General features: G+C 37.1%; 1 protein-coding gene across 1 annotated transcript in view; it reads right to left on the reverse strand.

The window, feature by feature from the left end:
• Positions 1-24,218, reverse strand: part of LOC149141325 (uncharacterized) — a 46,108-nt gene extending 21,890 nt beyond the window's left edge. Inside the window, exon 1 of the mRNA XM_089451214.1 lies at positions 23,678-24,218. Within this exon, the coding sequence (XP_089307340.1) occupies positions 23,678-24,187 (510 nt within the window). The 5' untranslated portion in view covers positions 24,188-24,218. The remainder of the gene's footprint in view (positions 1-23,677) is intronic.
• Between the last annotated feature and the right edge of the window lie 369 nt (positions 24,219-24,587).

Consider the following 24,587-nt stretch of genomic DNA (forward strand, 5'->3'; position numbering starts at 1 on the left):
AAATTTGATACACTAGCCATAATCAACCATTCTCAAGGTGCATGTGATCCATGTGGATATTGGTGGCCACCCACCATTTCACCCGACTCACAACACAATTTCCTATTTTGTAGCACAATTTCCTATTTTAGCAGTTTCTATTTTTGGTAGTAATAACCAAAAATTTCTAATGCCATAACAATTGTTGTACATGCACCTCAAGAATGATCAATTATGTCCAATTTATCAACAACAACATCCAAAATAAACAATTATTTTCTCAATGCATATTAGAGGTGATGGCAGGGAATACTAAGTGAGATTAATGAATCATAACCCTCTCTCTCTCTCTAAAAAAAACTCTTAAAATCCTTTTGTTAAACGCCCATTCCAACACATCTTCTAATAAAAATAATCCCTATTTTTAATACTTATCCTTATTTTCATGGAATACCCTTTTTTCATATCTCATATTACTTGTAAAGTTGTGACCCCACATCCCCACCCCACAATACTTGCAATATATTGTGTATTTTCGCAATTGTATAACCTCCTTTATGAATGAATGTGATAAGATATTGGCTAGCCAGGTGAAGTCCCCTTGACACACACTCTCTCTTTCTCTCCATATATATATTACTCAAGGGAAAAACCATAATTTCATTCATTAAGTGAGTGAAAATTACATTCTTTAGATACACTCATGTGTGTGTATATATATAAGAAATCGTTTAATTTTTATTTATTGAATATTTAAATAATATTTATTTGTTATCCATTTAACATTTAATTGATGTCCATTTCATTTCTACGTGATTATGTTGATAAGCATGTCTATTTTGGAATAGGGCTTCCATAATTTTAATTTAATTATCAATAATTATTAGGAGGATGGTAGAGATCTAACTTCATGGAATATTCTAGCCCATAGGGGGGAAATCAATTGGCGATTGTCGTGTTATGAATTATTGTGCAAACCATGAGAATCAAGGTTCAAATCCATAATGAGTCAAGCCAACAAAATAAACTTCATGGAATATTCTTAGTACTAGTGACAAATCAAAAGTTGAGATTTATCTTCGGCCATTTTTGTTAAATTGAATAATTTAAAAAATTTATATATATCATATGAACATGATTTATGGTTTTTGGGGTATGTGGTATTAGTAAGCCATGATTTTGTAACAAATCCTATTTACAAGATAAGAATCTCTATGGTAAAGTAGGGGTGAATATCCAAGGTTAAGAACTATGTTACATGTTTCTAAAATGTATATGCATTTATATAAATGTATATATAAATGCTTTTTATAATTAATAATAATAATAATAATTTAAAGTAAATATATTATTTAGTTATTTTTTATGATTTTTCAAAATCTTGCTAATGTGAGTTGTATTATGATAGTCATTTGAGGGGAGTGAGGGGGCCAAGAGGGGTAGGGTTGCTCTATGTCCTTGAGGAATTTAAATTTATAGAGTATTCATGGGGTTTAGGATGCATGAAAAAAACCAAGCCGAAGTTTATGTCTTATGCCGGGAGATTCAGTTAGCCAAAGAAAAACATGTAACTTCTCTCATTATTTATAGAGACTCCCCCCTTCTTATTCAACATTTTTAAGGGCTCCTCTTTGAGGGACAAAACATTAGAAAGTCTTACGAAAATAATTAGGAAAGAAATGGAAGGGTTTTGTTCAATATCATATTTCCACGTTTTCCATGATCTCAACAACGATGCGGACATAATGTGCTATTGAAGGGTGTAAATTTAGATTGGGAGATGAAAATTAGTAGTCGAATCAGACCCTCTCCTATTTGTTAGATTTAAATGGATTGGCGTTACAAGGTTATAAAGAATTGCATTATCGATCAATTTTATTATGACATGTAAATTCTATTTTTTGACGGGTAAGTTTTGTAAGGTACACACCTTCAAAACCCAATTTTTTGTTGTCTAGTTTGGAGTCTCTCTGGAAAAATTTGTAGTTTTGTTGGATAAGAGGGCTCAAGATTTTTTTTTGAAAATATAACTATGTAATACTTGATGTATTTGATGTGATTTGGGCACTGACTTACATATAAATACAAGATTCTCATTCTAGTTAGATAAAAACAATTCTCATTTATTTATGATTTGTTTAATATATATTTAGCATTATTCTAAACTTTTTATTCTTCCATTATAAATCTGTTCTTTATATTTTGATATAATATGTATTTTTAAATGTTGAAAATAATGTGATATTCAATAAATAAGATGGAAACCCCAATCAATGGGTGACATGAGCGGGTGGGAGTGGGTGATCATTCACCCTAAGAATAATGAGGAATTCAAATTTACTTTGGGATTGGGAGAGGCAACAAACAATGTTATTCAAGCTTATGCTCTCTATCACGGTATAAAACAAGTGGTGCAATTAAAAATTCAAGAGATCATCATGATTGGAGATTATCTTCTCATTTTCTCTAGAATTTTAAATAGAACACTCCCTAATGATCTCAAGCTAGCTCAGATCATCAAATGGATCCTCAATTTACTTTGTCTCATCCCCATAAATCAATGCTACCATATGTTAAGGGTGAATAATTTAGTTTTTAGACAAAATGGTAGATCTTGGCTCTACTCTCCCCAAAGGAGAATTATTTTATCAAAGTTAGACCCAAAGGGCCCCTCTCCCCCAACAACTCATATGAATTGTCTTAAGCACAATTTTAATATTTCAAAAAACATTAGAATGGAGGGACCTGTTGAAGCCCCGAAAATTGGGTCTACAACAAGGGGGATACCCACCCGGTCCGGACCTTGAAAGCAGCTCCTTTTCCGTTTGGGATGGTGGGTCCGACTAGGGATAATGGGACCAATTTCCCAATTTGTGTGTGTGTGATGAGAATTGATATTTCCTTTTCTAATGATTTCTAAGTAAAATGCTTTTAATCTAAGTCTAATTTAAAACATGCAATTGTATTCTAATGAACAGAAATATCTAATTCTAAAACTAACCCGAGATTTAACTTTTCAGTTATGCGATCTAAAATAATTTCTAACAGCAATTGGTAATAAAGATCATTCAATTGCTACGAGAAAAGAATTCAATAAAAATAAATTGTTTCGTATAAAAAGTTAGCTGAAACAATTGTGAGAAGCATATCATATAATAAGTCATTCATGCATGAAGCATAAACATAATAGTCATCACCATACAAAAGTGCCAAATGATAACTCAAACATTCAAGCCTTCATATATAAATAACTGAACAATAATATCACTTTGAAAAATAAGCAGAAATCATTAAGAGATAAAAGTACCATTGATAACAAGTTCTACTCATGAGCTTCAACAATATAGATTTATCTCTTCCTAATTCAACATCTACTAAGAGTACAAAAGTGCATTTCAGTAGCAGACATTAAACACAGATATCAATAAATCTCGTTCCATTCATTCATCAAAACCTCCTCCGACGGTGCAGAAGTGCATGTTCTGAGGAAACGTTTTTGACAAATTTCAGGACCTCGTTCCATTCATTCATAAAAACCTCCTCCGAGGGTGCAGAAATGCATGTTCTGAGGAAACGTTTTTGACAAATTTAAGGACCCCTCTCTAAATTCATGAGAGGGGTTAAAATACTACTAACTAAATACTAAAAATAGTCTATTATAAAAATATAGGAGGAGGTTTAAATGACCATCCTCATCTAAGGCAAAAATAAATCAAAACTAAAACTAAAAATGAATTTGGAATTTAACCATCTATGTATCTGTTCTCTAAGATCGCAAGCATTCAACATTGGCTTGATGAGCGTTGGTTGGCCGACCTCCGATTTTAGTTTCCCTATGAAAACAGAATCGGCAAGTGCTGGTGCTATCTTTTTGGCAGAGTTCGTAAGGCATTTGAGAGTCATGCATTGACTGTGCAGTTTAACCAAATATTGCCAGTAAGAATCCCAATTCAACTTGGTTAATTTCTTGATGGACTCTGCCCTTTCCTCAGCCTTTTGTATCCAGCTTGCCTACAGTTGTTGTGCCTTTGGGAGAAATCCCGATGCAGTCTCTGATATGAGGTTTTCTCTGTGCAGGTTTTCATCGACACAGTCAATGACATTGTTTGCCACTGTAGTTGCTTCTTCTACTGCCTTTAGCCTTCAGCGCTTTTCCCCACGGTTTTCCTGCCTTACATGCGGCTGAGCGCTGAGGGGCTTTCCTTCTCGAGGGGTTTTTCCTAGCGATGCACGATTAGCGCTAAGCGCATCAAAAACTGCCTCCTTTTCCCGATATGGGCTTCCCAGGTGCTAGTTTCGCCTCTTGTGCGGTTTTGGTAGATGATACATAAACCTTTAATCTTGCGGAGTGAATGACTTAATGAGGTCTTGGCTCCGAGACTTGAATTGCCTGTCTGTTATATCAGCATTGTCCAGTACCCACTTAACCATGTCTCTGTATGGAAGAATCTTAGGTCTTGCCGCTATCCGGTGCAAGAACGAACATGCAAGTTCTGTGATTGATGCCTCAAACAACCCGCGTGAGTCTGCTATTGCTTTAACTTCCATGACTCTGGGGTTTTCTTCTTCAAGCAGACTATACATGCCTTCCCAAGTAGTTATGCTGACATCTCCGTTACAGGTGGTGTCTGTGTATAAGGGCCCCATCTCTTTGTCCTCAGCAACCGAAGCTTTTCCCTTCTTTCACATTACGCTCTGAACATTACTGTGTATATTATTCTGCTTTCCGCTCCGGCAAATTTGCAAACAAGGAAAGAATAATGGTAAAAGATAAGGTGATGGGAAAGCTCTTAATGTCGAAATCATATTAATATATCACCCTACGTGAAACGACCTTTCGATCATATCTAAATCTTATCTCATTAATGACCATCAACTAACCATTAAATTGACATTAATGCCCATAACTTGGTATCGGATTACGAGAAAAAATTTATTGAACGATGAGCCTTGCAGATCTACGATAAAGCGATTTTGCGATTTGCTTCGCAATATTGTAGATCACAATATCACTAATCCGTTTTGTTAACAATCATTTATCACCTCATGTTTCTGCAAGGTGCGATTTGCGAGATGCCCTATCACATATCGTTGGGTCGGGATATTTTTCCTTAGGTGATACTTTGCGGCATATGAAAGCTGCGATGCGCGATGGATCTTCAAGGTGTGCGATCTCGCATCACGTTTTCGCAATTTTGGAAGTTTTCTTATATGATGTCCTCCATTACCCTTTGCGATGCGATGTTTTATTGTTTAAGAGAATGATTTTATTCAGAACTTATCATAAAACTTAAGTTCTTTTGGTTTTGCAGGTGTTTTCCTAAGTTTATGATAGTATGTTTTATTCAAAGGGGAATATAAGTGCTACTTTTTATTTTTTAGAAGGGTCCCCATTTATTTAGTATTAGTAATAAAACTAAATAAAAAGGGGGGTTGTTGCTGGCCACAACAATTGGCAATTCACTTGGAAGAACCAGTTATCTCTGATTATCTTTTGAATTTTCTAAACTTCCAAAACAGAAAAGTTTTCTGGAAAATCAAACTCTATTAAAGAAAAATAAAGTGCATCATGCTTTCAGCCATTAATGGTAGTTTGTTTCTCCTGTGTTAACTCTGATTATTTACTTCCCAAAGCTAGTCATTGTATTTACATCAACCACTACTTGGTTTATAAAGATAAAAACAAAGACTTCTCTGTAGATCAGTTTTAAGTATGCTCATTTGTCGTAGGTAGAGCCTCTACTGCCAGCAGGCATTCATAGCCTCGACAGGGTTACTTGTTACCTAGCAATGATCCTGTATCTTACTTGGAGAATATACAATTTTCAAAGATAAATCCATATCCACACTTATTGCTTTTATTTTCTTTTAATTCTTAAAGAACAATGTCTTGGTTTGGTAGCCAAATTATGACAGTGCCATTCACTTGATTTATAACTTTGCTGAACAAGCTGGCTCGTGATGAGACCCCTTGTCTTTTGATTGCAACAATCTTGAGTCATTGCCTTGTTTTGGTATGCAGTTTTGGCAATGTCAGCAAGTTATAATATCTATGATCATGATAAGTCGGCTTGTGATGAGACCTCTTATTCTTTAAGTTTATAGTGTATTGTTGGATTATTCCTTGAAACTCATAATTCTCTAGGTGGGGAGGAAGTCATTGGTTCCTTAAGAATAGCTCTGGATGACAATTGTAGAGTTTTTGGAAAGAGATTTTCTACAGAGAATCTTTGTTTTGTTATTGATGCTTTTCATTGACTGATATAAAACAAATTCCGACTAAAGGTTGCCTTTTATCAAAATTCGCAAGGCTGAAACTAGTAACATTTCCAGGCTTATAGCATTTGACTGTATCTTTCAATAATAATGATCAATTTTCCAAATCAGTTCTATTTATACAAGCGAAAAACAAATCTAAAAGAAACACTAGTCTTTTTCGTGAATTCCAAACGTAACCATTTACAACTTGTTTTATTATCAAAATAAAGCTATAAACAATAGTTTACAAAAATAGAAGAGGTCATCTCCTATGGAAAGTATTTTTTGAGGATCTGCCCATTAACAGGTAAAGATTCTCTTTTCCCTGCTAAATCTTGCAACATGAAAGTGGATGGACCTATGATTTCCACAATTTGGAATGGGCCAAGCCACATTCGTTGGAATTTTGAATGTTTTCCTTTTTCTTCGTGAGCCTTATCCCATTTTAAAACTAAATCTCCAATTTGAAAATCCTTTCTAGATACCATGCTTGAATCAAAGGAAGCCTTACTAATGCTTGATGATGAGCGTGTGTTATTTTAGCCTATTCTCATTGCTCTTCTAGCTTAAGGATCTACAGTTGTCTTAGTTGTAAAGATGAAGTTGGTGTTTCATCAATAAATTGAACTAAGGCCAAAGAAGGAATTGCTAGGTGAGTTGGGAGAAACACTTCTTTCCCATAAACTAGATTAAAGGGAGAGGTGCAAATTGAGCCTTTCTGCGTTATTCGGTCTGCCCAAAGAGAATACATCAAATATTTGTGCCAATTTTTATGATTATGATCAATGGTTCGCTTAATGATTCTGATTAAGTTTTTATTCGTTGATTCGGCCAACCCATTCCCTTGTGGGTAATAATTGGCAGAATATTTAAGCTTAAAACCTCTTTTAAGTGCAAATTCAGTCATAACATTGCCAGAAAAATATGATGCATTATCAAACATTAAAGCAGAGGGTAAACCAAACCTGGTGATTATGAACTGATCTATGAAATCAATGATGTGTTCAACATTAGCTATCTTGAGAGGAACTGCTTCTACCCATTTAGTAAAATAATATGTAGCTGTAAGGATATACCTATGTTGTTTAGAAGAGTGAGGAACGATCTCACCTATTATATCCAATCCCCATTGATCAAAGGGTTGATCGATATTGACTGGTTGCAAAGGAAATGATGGTTTCTTTTGTCTCCCAGCAGCAGTTTGACAAATTTGACATTTCCTTACATAGCTATGTGCATCTTTAAATAGTGTAGGCCAATAGTATCCTGCGCGCAAAATTTTATGTGTTGTAGCATCTCCCACATAATGTCCACCTGCTGGTCCATCATGGAGTTCCTGCAACACCTTTTCAGCTTCAGATTTCTCAAGACATCGAAGGAGAACAGAATCATAATTCATCCTAAAAGGTACATCGTTTACGAGTTGATACTGCTTAGCCTTCAATCTTAAAGCTCTTTTCTTTGTATAATCCAAATTTGAAGGAGCATATCTGTTCTTTAGATAAAATATGATATCAGCATATATTGATTCAATATCGTTTAGGCTTACCTCATACATTTGTACTTCTTGATTTGAAGATGGTATTTTGGAAATAAGCGATGCTCTAGCCAACATTTTGCAAAAGCCTTGACCTTTTACAATATTTGCTGGCTTAATCTCAGCGTCGTATTCTTGTAAGGCAGTGACCCAATTTTCTCTCTTTTCACCCACGTCTTTCTATACTAAGAGATTTCTTACCACTAGAAACGATACTATGATTTTTGTATGGGTTTTAAGAAGAAAGGGTCTAAAATGCTTGATCGCTTTGAAAACAACATAAGCTTGTTTCTCAACGTCGGAATAATTTAATTTAGCCCCTTGCAGATTTGAACTAAAAAAGGCAATTGGGGCTTCTACCTTGTCTTGATTAGCTTGAGTGAGTATCGCAGCATATGATTTATCAGAAGCAAATGTATACAAAATGAAAGGATCAGAAAAATTTGGAGTCGCTAAGGATGGGGCATTAACAATCGCTTGCTTAATCAGATTGAACGCTTCATATTCCTCTTGGCCCCATTTGAAGAGTGAATTCTTCTTGATCATTGCTTGTAATGGTGACATAATCCTTGAGAAGTCTGGAACAAATCTTTTAACAAAATTAATCTGGCCAAGGAAGGATTGCATGGCTTTCTTGTTATGAGGCAAGGGTATTTCAGAAATCTCCTTAATTCTATCGGGATCTATATGGATTCCAGATTTTGACACTATAAATCCAAGAAGTTTTCCTTCACTTAATGCAAAAAAGGAATTTTTTGGATTAAGTGAAATCCCATACCTTTGGCAACGTTGGAATATTTGCTTTAAGTCTTTAAGGTGATTACCACGTTTTTTAGAATATACAGTTATGTCATCCAAGTAAATCACCACTGATTTGTTTACTAATCCCTTAAATGCAATGTCCATGGCCCTTTGAAATGTGGCACCAACGTTAATCAGACCAAAAGGCATCTTTTGATATGCGTAAGTACCCCATTTGGTTCTGAACGTGGTTTTTAGCTGATCGTTAGGATGTACGAGAACCTGGTTGTAACTGGAGAAACCATCTAAAAAGGACATTAATTCTGATCCTGCAACCGCTTGTAATATTTGTTCCATAGGAGGTAGGGGGAAATTATCCTTTTGGCAGGCTTTGTTAAGATTTCGAAATTCAATGCAAATTCTAATATCTCCGTTTTTCTTTCTAACGGGAACCAAGTTGGAAACCCATCTAGAATGTTGAACGGGAAAAATAATCTTGGCTTTCAATAATTTATTGAGCTCAGATTTAATCTGGCTTTCCAGATTAGGATGGATCTTCCTCAGCTTTTGCTGGACAGGTTTTTCATCATCTATCATTGGGATAGTATGTTGAATGATTGAAGTGTCGTAAGTCTTAAGGTCATCGTAGTTCCAGGAAAAGACACTTTTGTATTGTTTCAGGAGATGAACATAGGCTAATTTTTCTTCAAGGGCTAGGCCAAGACCTAGGTTGATATTTTGTGGCTTGGTATCCATTCCTAGATTTACTAATTCATAGTTCAGAGTTGAACTCTGAAGTTTTGAATTGGTAGATCTCTTAAATCAGTCTTTCAAATCATATAGGTCTTCCAACTTGACTACATATTTTGGTATAGCATTATTAGTGCTTTCTTTTTGTAATTGTTTGTCATGTTGGTCCTCATCAATTATCTGATTAGTGTAAGATCCTTCCGATAAGAAACTTACAATATTAGGATCATCATTGAAAATTCTCCAGTTTGTGACATTATCAAGGATCGAGGGCCTAAAGATCAGTTCGATTGAGAATCTATCTAGGCTATAGTCTTCTGATGGAATGAGCTTGGAAGTTACGTTTGCCAAGAGGTCAGCACTAGCATTTTGGAGTCTGAGAATAGGTGAAATATGAAATGCTATAAAATGTTCAGTCAGATCTTGCACTAAAGATTGATAATGTTTTAAATGACTTGATAGACAATGTATAGTATTTCGTACTTGTTTAATAACAATCTCAAAGTCTCTGAAGACTTGTAGATACTTGATATCTAATCCGATCGCCTTGTACAATCCTTGGACTAAAGCTTCGTATTCTGCAGTGTTGTTTGTGCAATCAAACTCAAGTCTACATGTTAGCATAGTTTTGTTTCCCTCTGGACTAACTAATATACATCCTGCTCCTGCTCCATCGTTAGACTTAGAACCATCAAAAAATAATTTCCAAAATAAAGATTTATTTACAGGACAATTTATAAAATTAACACATTTAGAACTATCTGTTTGAGAAAAATTTTATACTTGAGACAGAACAAAATGTTCTAAGTAAGGTGAAGTATGAGCATTAAAATTTCCTAGGAAAGAGTCAATAGAATAGTTGCCAATTATATTGTTGCCGTATGCTACAGGTTCATTTTCTCCTTCCAATTCCGTTACTATGTTATTTTGGTGTCTTTCTCGCTTAACCTTTATTTGATTTGGTTTACCATTGTAAGGGAGCCACATATGTGACCAGTCGGTTGCAAAGTATCCATGAAGCTTTTCAGACCAACCCCTACTAAGAATTAATCCATAAAATTCGGGAATGTTTGTGACTAGAATATCAATGACTTGACATACCTTTGGATTAGATGAAACCTTATGGTAACTTGATTTTGTTCACCGATTACTTCAACCTGCGATCGGTCCAGCTGAACTATGTGTACTGTGGATTTTTGAGGTTGGAAGTTTAACTTTGCACATATTGTTTTAGGTAAGATATTAGATGAAGCTCCTGAATCTACCAAACAATTATGCAAGTTTTTATTGAAAATTTTGTAAGTAAGAAGGAATGGGGGAGTATGAGATTTTGACCTACCTCCAATTAAAGCAATATCTTTCGGATCAAATTTATTTGCCATATTAGTTGTAGGTCTTCCCATCTCATGGGAATCTTGCAAGATTACAGTGGCAGGAAGAGGTTCAACTGGTATTGCATGTAACTCTTTCAAAGTAGCTTTTATTGATGTTTCAATTTGCTCAATTCATGAAAAGTAATGTTAGCCCTGGTCTTCTTCATGTCTTCAATGATATTATACTCCATCTCATCAGAGACAATCAGTGTTTTATATGGAGGTTGTGAATTGGATTGGACTGGGCTTGTTTGAGTCGCTTTTGGTGATGATTTTTTACCTGCAACTTTATCTTTAGATGCTGAGCTTGCGCTCTTCTGTTTAGGACTAGGTTGTGGAGGATCGAGTTGATTTCTACTTCTGGTACTGACTGGTGATGCCTCTTGATTCTCTTCGTCTGGAAGGATGAAGTCCCACATTCCCTTTACTTCTACAACTTCATCTTCATCGGTAGGTTCCTCATTACAAACTTCCTCTTCTTCTCCTTCAGATTCTGCATTTGTTATAGCATTGGGTGTTGGGTCCCCATAATACTAGTGATTACCCTATTACTATTGTAGTTATACCCCTTATTAATATTGTTGTGCCCCTATTGCACCCATATTGTTATTACTGTGCCCCATAGAATCCTCTATTGTTATTTTTGTGGCTTTATATTATTATTGTTAGGTCGGCTGGATTATATGGTGACTCCTTAGACTCCTATATATAGAAAGGAGGTTTTGTCATTTGAATCATCCAAGAATTTTCATTTATGTAATGTATAGGAGGTTGCCCCCTCGAAGACGCTGAATTCTAAGGCGTTGATCTATCTTTTCTATCTTTTCTTGAGCTGGTTTCATAACATTTGGTATCAGAGCTTTGGATTCTAGGGTTTCGCTGCTCCAAACAAGTCATCGTGGAATTTTCGCTATAACTTTTTTTCTGCGACATTTCAGAAGTTACAAAGAAAACCCATTTGAGAAGAAATCATGCTGAATCTCGGGTACGAATTTCAAAGATTTTCGCGCTATATTTGCGGAGATATGATCTGAGGAAGTTGGTATTTTTGCAGACTCCTGAATTACATTCCAAATAGGTGACCTGGGGAAAATCGTCATAACTTTCTTTCTGAGCATCGGATTGAAATTTCACAAGAAGGTACAGAAAGAGGACGGACTATATTTTTCTTGTATATATTTTTCAGAGTCAAAGGTAGAAATAGTGACACGTGGCACTTCATACAATTTTGCTCTACTGAACTAGTCTACAATCAGGTCACTGCGGGAGATTGTGCATAACTCTTTCTGGAGAATCCAATTTGGATCAAACTATTGGCATTGGAAAGAGGACACAGAAGGCTACTACAAATTACAATTTCAGAACTGGATGATTCAAAATTACAGAGATACATCAGATTCAATATCAGGCCTCTACAAAGTGAAAAAATGTGTGTAGTTTTTTTTTTAAAATTTTTGCGTAAGCTTGGTTTGAAGGAATTCAAAGGGCATAGTAAAGCATTATTATCGGTAATTGATGCGCCGAGGAAAGAAAATGCAAACACCTAGTAAGCAACCTGAAAGCTCTAGCATGACTTTTGAAGAAGAGGAAGAAATGCAACATGATATAGCAAAATTACGAGACCAAGTGCAACAAGTGTCACTTGAACAAAAAGGAACAGAATCTAAGATGGATGGTTTAAAGAAAGATGTAGAAGCTAATATGGATGGTTTAAAGAAAGGTGTAGAAGCTAAGATGGATGATTTGAAGATAGATTTGAAGACAGACATGGAAGAATTAAAGAAGTTGCTACAAGAAAGGGTCACTAATGGTGAAAGGGTAGTAAAGGAAACTCATGATGAGAACAAAAGAAATGTTAATCATGATTCCATAGAATCTAATGTTGGATCAAAGACCCACCATATTCCAAAAATCGATATGAGGAAGTTTGATGGCAAGGATCCCGCAACATGGATATTACAGATGGAGCAATTCTTCGATCTCAATAATGTGCAAACACACAAAAGATACGTATGGAAACTTTATATTTGGAACCAAATTAGTTTGTATGGTATCAATGGCTTTGCTCTCATAAACAATTTATCACTTAGGCAATTTTTACGGAAGAATTGATAGCACATTATGAGGATACAAAAAGCAACACTTTTTTTAGCCAATTGATAAGTCTCAAACAAAAGGGTTCAATAATGGAGCACATTGAGGAGTTCCAAAAATTGAACATAAGGGTAAAAGATATTCCAGAGGAGCATAGGATTGATGTGTTCATAGGGTCTTTAAAGGATAATATCCAACATGATGTTCGCCTTTGGGAACCTGATTCATTAGAGAAGGCATTCAGGTTAGCAAGAAAAATGGAAAGCAAAATTATGGCTACCAGGAAGCATACCACTCACAACTATAAAGACGGAAGTGTTGTTGCCCCTAGTCTTCCACAACCTATAAGGTTGACACCACAACAATTGGAAGAAAAAAGAGCAAAAGGGCTTTTTTACAGTTGTGATAGCAAATACACTAAAGGTCATAAGTGTGCTGAGAAGAAATTATTCTACATAGATTGTGAAGAGGAAGAAGAAAAAGAGCAAGAAAGGTCAAAAGAAGAGGATATACTCCAGGAACAAATCCTAGATGAAGAAAAAATAAATCCGACCATATCTTGTAATGCATTGGCGGGAATTACCACTCCTTAAACCATCAAGATAGAAGGACAAATCAAGAAGAAAAAGGTAATAGTGATGATTGATTCAGGAAGCACCCGCAATTTTATTCATTGTAAGGTAGCAAAAGAATTGAATTGCTTCCTATATCCAGCACCAGAGTGTCAAGTGATGATTGCAAATGGAGGAACAATAAATTGCTCTGGAAAGTGCCATAATATCAAGCTATCCATGGGAGAATATGTATTGACTAGCCCAATGCTTTCCATTCCAATGGGAGGTGCTGATGTTGTACTAGGAGTCCAATGGCTACAATCCTTGGGTACAATAGCTTTTAATTTTCAAGAACTTTTCATCAAATTTTCTACGGAAGGAAAGGAAGTTGAATTAAGGGGTATTGCAGGGAAACCAGGAAAGATAATCAACTCTAATGGTATGACAAAGCTTCTAAAAAAGGAGCAAAGAGGTGTAATTGCACAATTATGTTCGCTAGATGTTTCCACATCGGAATCATCTATTTCTCCAGATCTCCAAAAAGTCCTGGACAATCATTCCAAGGTATTTGAGACTCCAAAAGGTCTCCCACCTATGCGTGATCATGATCATGCTATTCATCTGATTCCAGGAAGTGTTCCTCCAAACATCAAGCCGTACAGATATCCCTATGTCCAAAAGAGTGAAATTGAACGTATGGTTGCAGAAATGCTAGAGGCTGGTATAATTCAACCGAGTCAAAATTCTTTCTCTGCTCCAGTAGTATTGGTGCACAAGAAGGATGGATCATGGCACATGTGTCCGGATTATAGGGAGCTCAACAAGCTCACTATTAAAGATAAGTTCCCCATTCCTGTCATTGATGAATTACTGGATGAATTGCATGGATCAATTTACTTCACCAAGTTGGATATTTGTTCAGGATATCATCAAATCAGAATGAAGATTGAAGACATTCCGAAAACAACATTTAGAACTCATGAGGGTCATTATGAATTTTTGGTCATGCCTTTTGGCCTTACCAATGCACCTTCAACATTTCAAGGTTTGATGAATTCAATTTTCAAACCATTCCTTAGAAAATTTGTGTTAGTATTCTTTGATGATATACTAATCTACAACAAGTCTTGGAAGGATCATGTTGAACATGTTGATAGGGTGCTACAACTATTGGAGGAGAAACAATTATATGCAAAAAGATCCAAATGTTTCTTTGGAGTCTAGGAGGTGGAATATCTGGGTCATATTGTATCTCATGAAGGAGTTAAGGTAGACCCTAGCAAAATTAAATCCATTAAGGAATGGAAAATCCCCACATCCATAAAGCATCTGCGAGGATTTCTCGGGTTGATAAGTTATTATCGCAAGTTTGTTAAGAATTATGGGAGAATAGCAGCACCTCTAACAACAGTATTGAAGAAAGATGCATTTTCATGGACTCTGGAAGCAATAAAGGCCTTTGAACATCTTAAAGAGACAATGTGCCAAGCACCGGTCTTAGCTACACTGGACTTCACAAAAACCTTTATTATGGAATGTGATGCTTCAGGAAATGGAATTGGTGCTGTTCTAATGCAAGATGAAAGACCCATTGCTTTTGAAAGTTGTCCAATCAAGGGAAAGTTTTTAAGCAAAGCTATTTATGAGAAGGAAATGTTGGCAATACTCCATGCACTTAAGAAATGGCGACCCTACCTAATGGGAAGACACTTCAAGGTAAAAACGGATCATGATAGCCTTAAATACCTTTTAGAACAAAGATTATCCTCTGAAGAGCAACAAAAGTGGGTCACAAAGATGTTGGGTTATGACTTTGAAATCATCTACAAAAAAGGGAAGCGAAATGTGGTGGCAGATGCACTCTCAAGAAAGGATGAGGGTGTGGAAGCATTGTTGTGCGCCATTTCTATTATCCAACCAGATTGGATAAATGAAGCAAGAGAGGAGTGGATGAATGACGAAGAAGTGTGGGCACTTATTCAAAAGTTACAACAAGATTCCAGTACGTCTGATACATTTAGCTGGAAAAATGATTCGTTATGGTACAAAGATCGCTTATACCTCTGTAAGAATTCCCAGCTAAAACAAAAGATTCTTATGGAATTGCACACTTCTCCCTTAGGAGGGCACTCAGGATTTTTAAAAACTTACCACAGGGTTAAGAAGGAATTTTTTTGGGATGGCCTTAAATAAGATATTCAAAAGTTTGTGGCGGAATGTTTGGTTTGCCAACAAAATAAAGTTGAAACAATTAAGACATTGGGTCTATTACAACCTTTATCCATTCCAAGCCAACGTTGGGAGGAGGTTTCAATGGATTTTATCATAGGTTTACCCAAGTCTGAGGGAAAGAGTGTCATCATGGTGGTAGTAGACAGACTTACCAAGTATGTACACTTTTGTGCATTATCACATCCATTTAAAGCCAGTACAGTTTCTACTGCATTTATGGAAACAATTCAAAAGCTACATGGAAACCCAAAGATTATTGTAAGTGACAGAGATCCCATTTTCACTAGAAATTTTTGGACAGAATTATTTTCTTGTCTTGGTATTCAATTAGCTCATAGCTCGTCTTATCATCCTCAATTTGATGGGCAAACTGATATAGTAAACAAATGTTTGGAAGGATATCTTCGTTGCTTTGTATCTGATAAACAGACACAATGGGTCAAATGGTTGCCTCTGGCTTAATGGTGGTATAACACTTCCTTCCATACAACAACAAAAATGACCCCATTTATGGCACTTTATGGGTATCAACCACCATCCATCACATCATATTTAAGAGAAAACTCTAAGGTTCAGGCAGTGGAACATCACATTGAACATCAACAACAAGTCCTCCAACTCTTAAAGGATAACCTCGTGTTGGCACAGAATAGAATGAAACAACAGGCATATCAACATCGCAGTGAAAGAAGTTTTGATGTAGGTGATTGGGTATTCCTACGGCTAGAACCATATAAGCAAATGTCCCTCAAGCAAGCTAAGAAGGATAATAAATTATCACCAAAGTATTATGGTCCGTACAAGGTGTTGCAAAAGATTGGTACTATGGCATACAAATTGGAGCTTCCTGCAGCTTCTCGATTGCATCTAGTTTTCCATGTTTCATGTTTAAAGAAGGTTATAGGTGACAAGCTCCCAGTTCAAACAATATTTCCAGAACTTGACGAGGAAGGAAAAATTATATTGGAACCGGAAGCAGTCACAGAAACAAGAACTCGACAGCTACGAAATTGATCAATTTTAGAGTATCTTATCAAGTGGAAGAACTTATCTGCTGAAGATTCCACATGGGAGGATGAGAATTTTATGCAGAAGTATCCAGAACTACTCAAGCGTTGAGGACAACACTTTTTTGAAGGAGAGGGGCATGTTGGGTCCCCATAATACTAGTGATTACCCCATTACTATTGTAGTTATACCCCTTATTAATATTGTTGTGCCCCTATTGCCCCCATATTGTTATTACTGTGCCCCATAGAATCCCTCTATTGTTATTTTTGTGGCTTTATATTATTATTGTTAGGTCGGCTGGATTATATGATGACTCCTTAGACTCCTATATATAGAAAGGAGGTTTTGTCATTTGAATCATCCAAGAATTGTTCATTTATGTAATGTATAGGAGGTTGCCCCCTCGAAGAGGCTGAATTCTAAGGTGTTGATCTATCTTTTCTATCTTTCCTTGAGCTGGTTTCATAACATTGGGAGGCTTTGAATCAGTTGAAGGATTTTTTCTATAAGGCTTGTAGGGATTTTTAGAAGAAGTCTCTGCTACTTGTCTCTTAATGTCAACCATTTCATTAGACATGGTTTTTAGGACTTTCTGCAATACTTCTAAATCAAATGGGTCTTTTGATTGTTTTTCTTTAGGATCATCTCTAAAAGTAACCTTCTTAGATTTTCTTTCATCGACAACGTTTTTCTTTTCTAAAGCTAAGATACGTTTTTCTACTGCTATCGCTTCCTTCATGTTTTCAGCTAATGTTGTCTTGGTAGCCCTATCAACGAAGATCGCTATGTTTGATGGTAAAGTAGATATGTACCATTCACTTCGAACTTCTTTGCTAGGCTTGGAAGCGGTCGGAATTTTATTCAAAAGCTTGTTGAAACGTGAGTTAAAATCTTTGATAGGTTCTCTCGACTCAGTCTTTAGATTTGATAGATCATTGATCAGTGTTGTTGTAGATCTATCATCACCGAACTTAGTCAAGAATTTCTCTTGGAAAATGTCCCAACTAGTGATGGATCCTGATGGTAATGAAAAATACCAGGATCCGGCTGCTCCTTGTAAAGTGTAAGGGAAGAGCCAGACAACAACATCTTCATTAGTAACCCCATTTAGATTTATAGATAACATAAAGTTGTTTATGTGTTCTTCTGCTAGCATGCCCGCTTCAGGATTAAACTTAGGCAACCATTTTTCAGGATGGGCCAGTATTTGACTCAAGGGCACAGGCATTAAGACTGCCCCTGAGTTATTCCATGGAGTTTGGGCCATTGCTGAACTACTAACAGAGGAAAGTGCAGAGGATGTTCCTTGTGGAAGGGATGAGGATATTACAGTCCCAGATGATTGAGAAGCAGATGTTGAAGTTCTAGTACTCTAGTGGACAATAATTTGAAGTGGAGGGGTGGATGGTTGACTTCGCAGTGGAGAAGTTGAAATGGATGATGATGATGAAAGAGTCTCACTATCAGACCCTTTAGGTGACTTCCTTGCTCTTTTCCTTTTAGGTAGAGGTAATTCAGTTGGTTCAATACCAAACTTTTCACTCTGCAATCTGGTAAGAGGATGAGAAGGATTGTATTGCGAAGTCACACTACCTTGAGATATTTCAAACTTTTGCGGTGATATGGAAAATCCTTGAAGTTTATGAATCAAAGACTCAACTTCAGGAGGTTCAACAGTAGATTTCTCTGAAATGTTTGGGTTTATGGTAGTGGTTGTTGTTTTATCGACTTCTCGTTCAAGATTTAAAGATTTGAAGTGCGATGGAGAAGTCAGGGGAGATGTTGAGGGCGATTTACTCTCAGAATGGTATTTAGATTTGGATTTACTAGCCATTCACAGTTCGGGGCCCTCCTTCTAGCACCAAATATGTTGAAGCCCCGAAAATCAGGTCTACAACAAGGGGGATACCCACCGGTCCGGACCTTGAAAGTAGCTCCTTTTCCATTTGGGATGGTGGGTCTGACTGGGGATAATGGGACCAGTTTCCCAATCTCTGTGTGTGTGATGAGAATTGATATTTCCTTTTCTAATGATTTCTAAGTAAAATTCTTTTAATCTAAGTCTAATTTAAAACATGCAATTGTATTCTAATGAACAGAAATATCTAATTCTAAAACTAACCCAGGATTTAACTTTTCAGTTATGCGATCTAAAATAATTTCTAACAACAATTGCTAATAAAGATCATTCAATTGCTACGAGAAAAGAATTCAATAAAAATAAATTGTTTCGTATAAAAAGTTAGTTGAAACAATTATGAGAATCATATCGCATAATAAGTCATTCATACATTAAGCATAAACAGAATAGTCATCACCGTACAAAAGTGCCAAATGATAACTCAAATATTCAAGCCTTCATATATAAATAACTGAACAATAATATCACTTTGACAAATAAGCAGAAATCATTAAGAGATAAAAGTACCATTGATAACAAGTTCTACTCATGAGCTTTAGCAATATAGATTTATCTCTTCCTAATTCAACATCTACTAAGAGTACAAAAGTGCATTTCAGTAGCAGACATTAAACACAGATATCAATAAATCTCATTCTATTCATTCATCAAAACCTCCTCCGAGGGTGCAGAAATGCATGTTCTAAGGAAACGTTTTTGACAAATTTCAGGACCCCTCTCTAAATACATGAGAGGGGTTAACATACTACTAAATAAATACTAAAAATGGTCTATTACAAAATTATAGGAGGAGGTTTAAATGACCGTCCTCATCTAAGGCAAAAATAAATCAAAACTAAAACTAAAACTGAATCTGGAATTTAACTATCTATGTATCTATTCTCTGAGATCGCAAGCATTCAACATTGGCTTGAGGAGCATTGGTTTGCCGACCTCCGATTTTAGTTGCCCTGCCAAAACAGAATCGGCAAGTGATGGCGCTATCTTTTCGGCAAAGTTCATAAGGCATTTGAAAGTCACGCATTGACTGTGCGGTTTAACCAAGTACTGCCAGTAAGAATCTCAATTCAACTTGGTTAACTTCTTGATGGACTCGGCCCTTTCCTCAGCCTTTTGTCTCCAGCTTGTCTGCAGTTTCTATGCCTTTGGGAGAAATCCCGGGGCGGTCTCTGATATGAGGTTTGCTTTGTGCAGGTTTTCATTGACACAATCAATGACGTTTTTTGCCGTTGTAGCTGCTTCTTCTGCTGCCTTTAGCCTTCAACACTTTTCCCCATGGCTTTCCTGGCTTACATGTTACTGAGCACTCAGGGGCTTTCCTTCTCGAGGGGTTTTGCCTAGCGATGCACGATTAGCGCTAAGTGCATCGGATACTGCCTCCTTTTCCCGATCCTGGCTTCCCAGGTGCTAGTTTTGCCTCTTGCGCGGTTTTGGTAGATGGCACATAAACATTTAGTCTTGCGGAGTGAATGAATTAATAAGGTCTTGGCTCCAAGACTTGAATTGCCTGTCTATTATATCAGCATTGTCCAGTACCCACTTAACCATGTTTGTGTATGGAAGAATCTTAGGTCTTTCCACTATCAAGTGCAAGAACGAACATGCAAGTTCTGTGATTGATGCCTCAAATGACCTACGTGAGTCTGTTGTTGCTTTAACTTCCATGACTCTGGGGTTTTCTTCTTCGAGAAAACTGTACATGCCTTCCCAAGTAGTTATGTTGGCATCTCTGTTACAGGTGGTGTCTGTGTATAGGGGCGTCATCTCTTTGTCCTCAGCAACTGGAGCTTTTCCCTTCTTTCCCATTATGCTCTGAACATTGCTGCATATATTATTATTCTTTCCTCTCCTGCAAATTTACAAGCAAGGAAAGAATAATGGTAAAATATAAGGTGACGGGAAAGCTCTTAATGTCGAAATCATATTAAATATATCACCCTACATGAAACGACCTTTCGATCAGATCTAAATCTTATCTCATTAATGACCATCAACTAACCATTAAATTGACATTAATTCCCATAACTTGGTATCGGATTACGAGAAAAACTTTATTGAACGATGAGCCCTGCAGATCTACTATAAAGCGATTTTGTGATTTTCTTCGCAATATCGTAGATTGCAATATCGCTAATCCATTTTGTTAACAATCATTTATCACCTCATGTTTCTGCGAGATGCGATTTGCGAGATGCCCTATCGCATATCGTTGGGTCGGGATATTTTACCTTAGGTGATACTTTGCGGCATATGAAAGCTGCGATGTGTGATGGGTCTTCAAGGCGTGCGATCTCGCATCGCGTTTTCGCAATTTCGGAAGTTTTCTTATATGATGTCCTCCATTACCCTTTGCGATGCGATGTTGTATTGTTTAAGAGAACGATTTTATTCGGAACTTATCATAAAACTTAATTTCTTTGGGTTTTTGCAGGTGTTTTCCTAAGTTTATGATAGTGTGTTTTATTCAAAGGGGAATATAAGTGCTACTTTTTATTTTTTAGAAGGGTCCCCATTTATTTAGTATTAGTAATAAAACTAAATAAAAAGGGGGGATTTTGCTGGCCACAATAGGACCCCTCCCTGGAATCCACAATTCTCTCCATAAGGTGTAGATGCACCTCCTCTTGCATGCATCATCTCCAAAAATATTCAGCCTGAGGTACAGGCAGAAAACATGATCCAGGGGAAGTGGAAGTTATTGTGATTTCAATTACCCATCCTTAGTTATGATGGGCAAGCAAGCAATGCCAGTAATGACTTTAGGGTCAACTCCGATTAGGGGGAAACTCTTGAATAAATAATGGAAGTGGGATGGTACACTTCGGTATAGGAATTCCTATTCATGACTTTTGGTACAGGGAAGGGGATTGATGACTTTGATGGCTTTGAGCACACGCCAAAAGATGAATTTATCACTTGGAAGAAGAATATGGACTATAAAGCCATCCTCCAAAATCACCTTCCTCCAAGCTATGCGGTTGTGGAAATATTCTCAATGAAATTCATGGTCTATGGAATTTCATTGTATGTGGTATTCATCTAAGATTGATCGTTATAAAGGTAATCCTCTCCCTCTCATCCACCTGACTCTTCTTTTCTTTGCTCGTTTGTCTCTTTTCTTTTCCCTCATGTCCTCTTACATTTTGAGGTTGTTAATTATGGTTATTTTTTCCTCCCGGTATGTTTGGGATATCAATTTAACATCCTATGTTTCCCTAGGTTTTTTTCTCTGCTTCTATTTGGGTCCTCTACACATCAAGTACTTCTCTTTGATTATGTTAGAAAATTATATATTACAGAGCAATGGAACACATAGAATATTGCATAAATATAAACACAGAAAACGCATAAAACCAGAGAGACACAGATATACGTGGTTCATCCAGTTTGGGCTACGTCCACCCCGAACAGCCAGTCCTTCCTTTCTATTATCCAGCAAAATGAAGAGACACAACCTACAGCAGATCCACTGTAATATCCTCTGTTTTCTCTCACAGTGTCACCTATTTGTTTCTCGCTTGGAGAATACACATCTATTACACAACGTCAATACAATGCCCTCATACAAAGTGAGGGGTTGCCTTCTGTTAGCGCTTGAATTTGGCTTCAGGCTGAAAAAGACAAAATCCAAGGCAACATCAAACCACTTAGCCTCGTAGCTAGCCCTACGGGGCAGGAGAGGGCTCTCTCCGGGTCTATCTCGGCAAAAGGTCTTCAAAGGGCGGAGACGACCAATAAAGAACACTGATTTTAGGCTAGTAAACTGATTGAGAAGGTTTGATTTCAGATTTTTAGGGTTTTGGTGGAAAACAGGGGGAAAGCAATTTTGGGTGCGGGAATGGGACACAGCTTCTGCAGAGGTCTTTTTGGGGCAAGGTAGGAGATTGTCTTGATGCCTTTGATTTAAGTGAATGGATAGGAATGACCGGTGAGGAGCTAAAGAGAGCAAGAAACCATTGAGAGTTCTCTTTACAAAGAGGAAAACATAGATATTAAGCAAACTTAAAGGCAGAGCATATAAATTATGAATTCTACCTTAACACTTCATTTACTTAATGTGCAGAAAAGAAAAGTGGGAAAATTATACACATAACACACTTACAAGTACATGAGAGAAGCACACCATCAACACAATAACCACAGGAATCCCAAAAAGTGCTGCAAAACCCTGGTCTTTCCTTTGCCAAAATTGCAGAGATACAAAGTGTAATACAATAGAAGCTTATCCCTCAAGAGTCCAACCATGAAAATGACTAAGAAAATACATAATATAGGCAAGCTAACACCTTTCCTTGCCTCTAGGGGTCGATCTCATCCTTCTAGGAGTTGTTTCAACCAATTCTAAACTGAGCACTAAAATCTAGGTAGTCAAAACCACTTGCCTCTATAAGCTAGGAAACCAATTCATTCATTAAATTTTTGACTTTTTATGAATGAATCTTCTAGAAGAGATAAATAAGTGCCATGAAATCATTAAATTACATCAATTACATCAAGGAGGATGAAAAATCACTCCAAAAAGTCAAAACTAGTCAAATCTGCGTTTTGCTGAGCTGTAGGTGAAAATCTGGCAAACTTCCCTGATGCGTAGCGCCCCAATCCTCAACGCGTAGCGCGCCTTTGAGCCAGATTTTGAGGCACTTCCCAGCATCCAAATGAGGCAAAAGTAGGCTTGTTGGAAAGTTCTGGATGTCTACTTTCCAGCCCAACGTGGAATTTCTCAATTTGGTGGTCATTTGCCCCTCCAAAATTGCAATCTCCCAAGACTGCTCCCTGTGTGTCCAAAAAGTGGCAGAAAGTCATTTTTTGCATGTTTTTTTGACCTTCTGAGGGCTCAAAACCTGATGAAATGTCTTGGTAATTGCTGAGAATGTAATTTGTCATGAAAAATCCAAAAATGTTGAGTTTTTGAAAATGGACTTGCCCATCTTCAGGGTAGCGCGCGGCGCGCTACGCGTTGAGGGCAAAAACCTGTTTTTTGACCAAAAAATTCAAAAATGACCAAAATTGCTCCAAATTCTCTGAAATTTGAGCTGGAGGTGTATCATTGAGCACCATGCTCCCTCAAGGTGGCTTCAGCCAAAATTTGAAGTGGATCGGGCCTTTTCCTCCGTTTTAGTGCCTTGGCCAAGTGTGCTTTGAGTACCTTCATTTTTGCTTTGCACACATGCATGCGGGCCCAATAATGATTCTTCATGTGGCGGAGCATGTCTTTATCCCTGTTTACCTTCAGCTCCAACTTTTGAAATGGACTGTTGTTTGGGTCGTAGTAAAAACCATTTACTGAACCATCACTACGAGAAAAACACACATAGTAAAATCCTGCAATGGTCAAACCACAATCTGTCCCAACATTGACAAAGAACTTCTCTTTCCATCTCATGAAAATATAGGGATAATTACTCAGGTCCACTGACCTGCCTCCATCTAGTTCCACTTGATTAAGAAGTGGAGCAAAGCCTTGAAACTTTGACCAATGTCTCACGTCTATCTCTTTTGTTGCCTCCCACTTTCCAGTTAAAAATGTATAGTTCTTGTTATCAACAATTTCACCCTCCCAAAATGTCACAACAGATGTCTCTGCCGAAGGCACATTATGAGCTTCCATGCTGCCACATAGATACCCATGTTCCAGATCACAACCTTGAAGACTTACATTCACCTTCCAAGCTTCATCCTTTTGTGAATTCGATACATTCTGTGTACCAGCAAATGCTTGACCCACACTCAACAGCATACAAGGAGGAGGAAGTGCATGTCCAGGAATTGTACTTGTATTTTTCTTGAGTTAAGAGAGAATTTGAGAGCTTGCTGGCAAGTCACTGAGTGAAAAACCCAACGCGTATCGTGCCTTGCCCAACGTGTAGCACCCCTCTGATGCGTAGCGCACTTGTAATTTTGCACTGAGAAATGTGGCCTGATGCGTAGCGCGCTCCTGATGCGTAGCGCTCTTGGTTCAACGCGTAGCGCGACTTTCAGATGACTTTTGGAGGCCTTCCCGGTGTCAGAATCGGGCACAGGATAGCTTGTTGGAAATGTATTTGAGTATACTTTGAAACCCAACTGGAATTTTTCAATTTGGAGTTAATTTTCCCTATCAAAAATCAAATCTGCCAAGACTGGTCAAAATGTGCCAA

This window comes from Pinus tabuliformis, chromosome X (assembly GCF_031772625.1).
Source record: "Pinus tabuliformis cultivar Carrire ecotype Pingquan chromosome X, CPIR1, whole genome shotgun sequence".
Taxonomy (NCBI): domain Eukaryota; kingdom Viridiplantae; phylum Streptophyta; class Pinopsida; order Pinales; family Pinaceae; genus Pinus; species Pinus tabuliformis.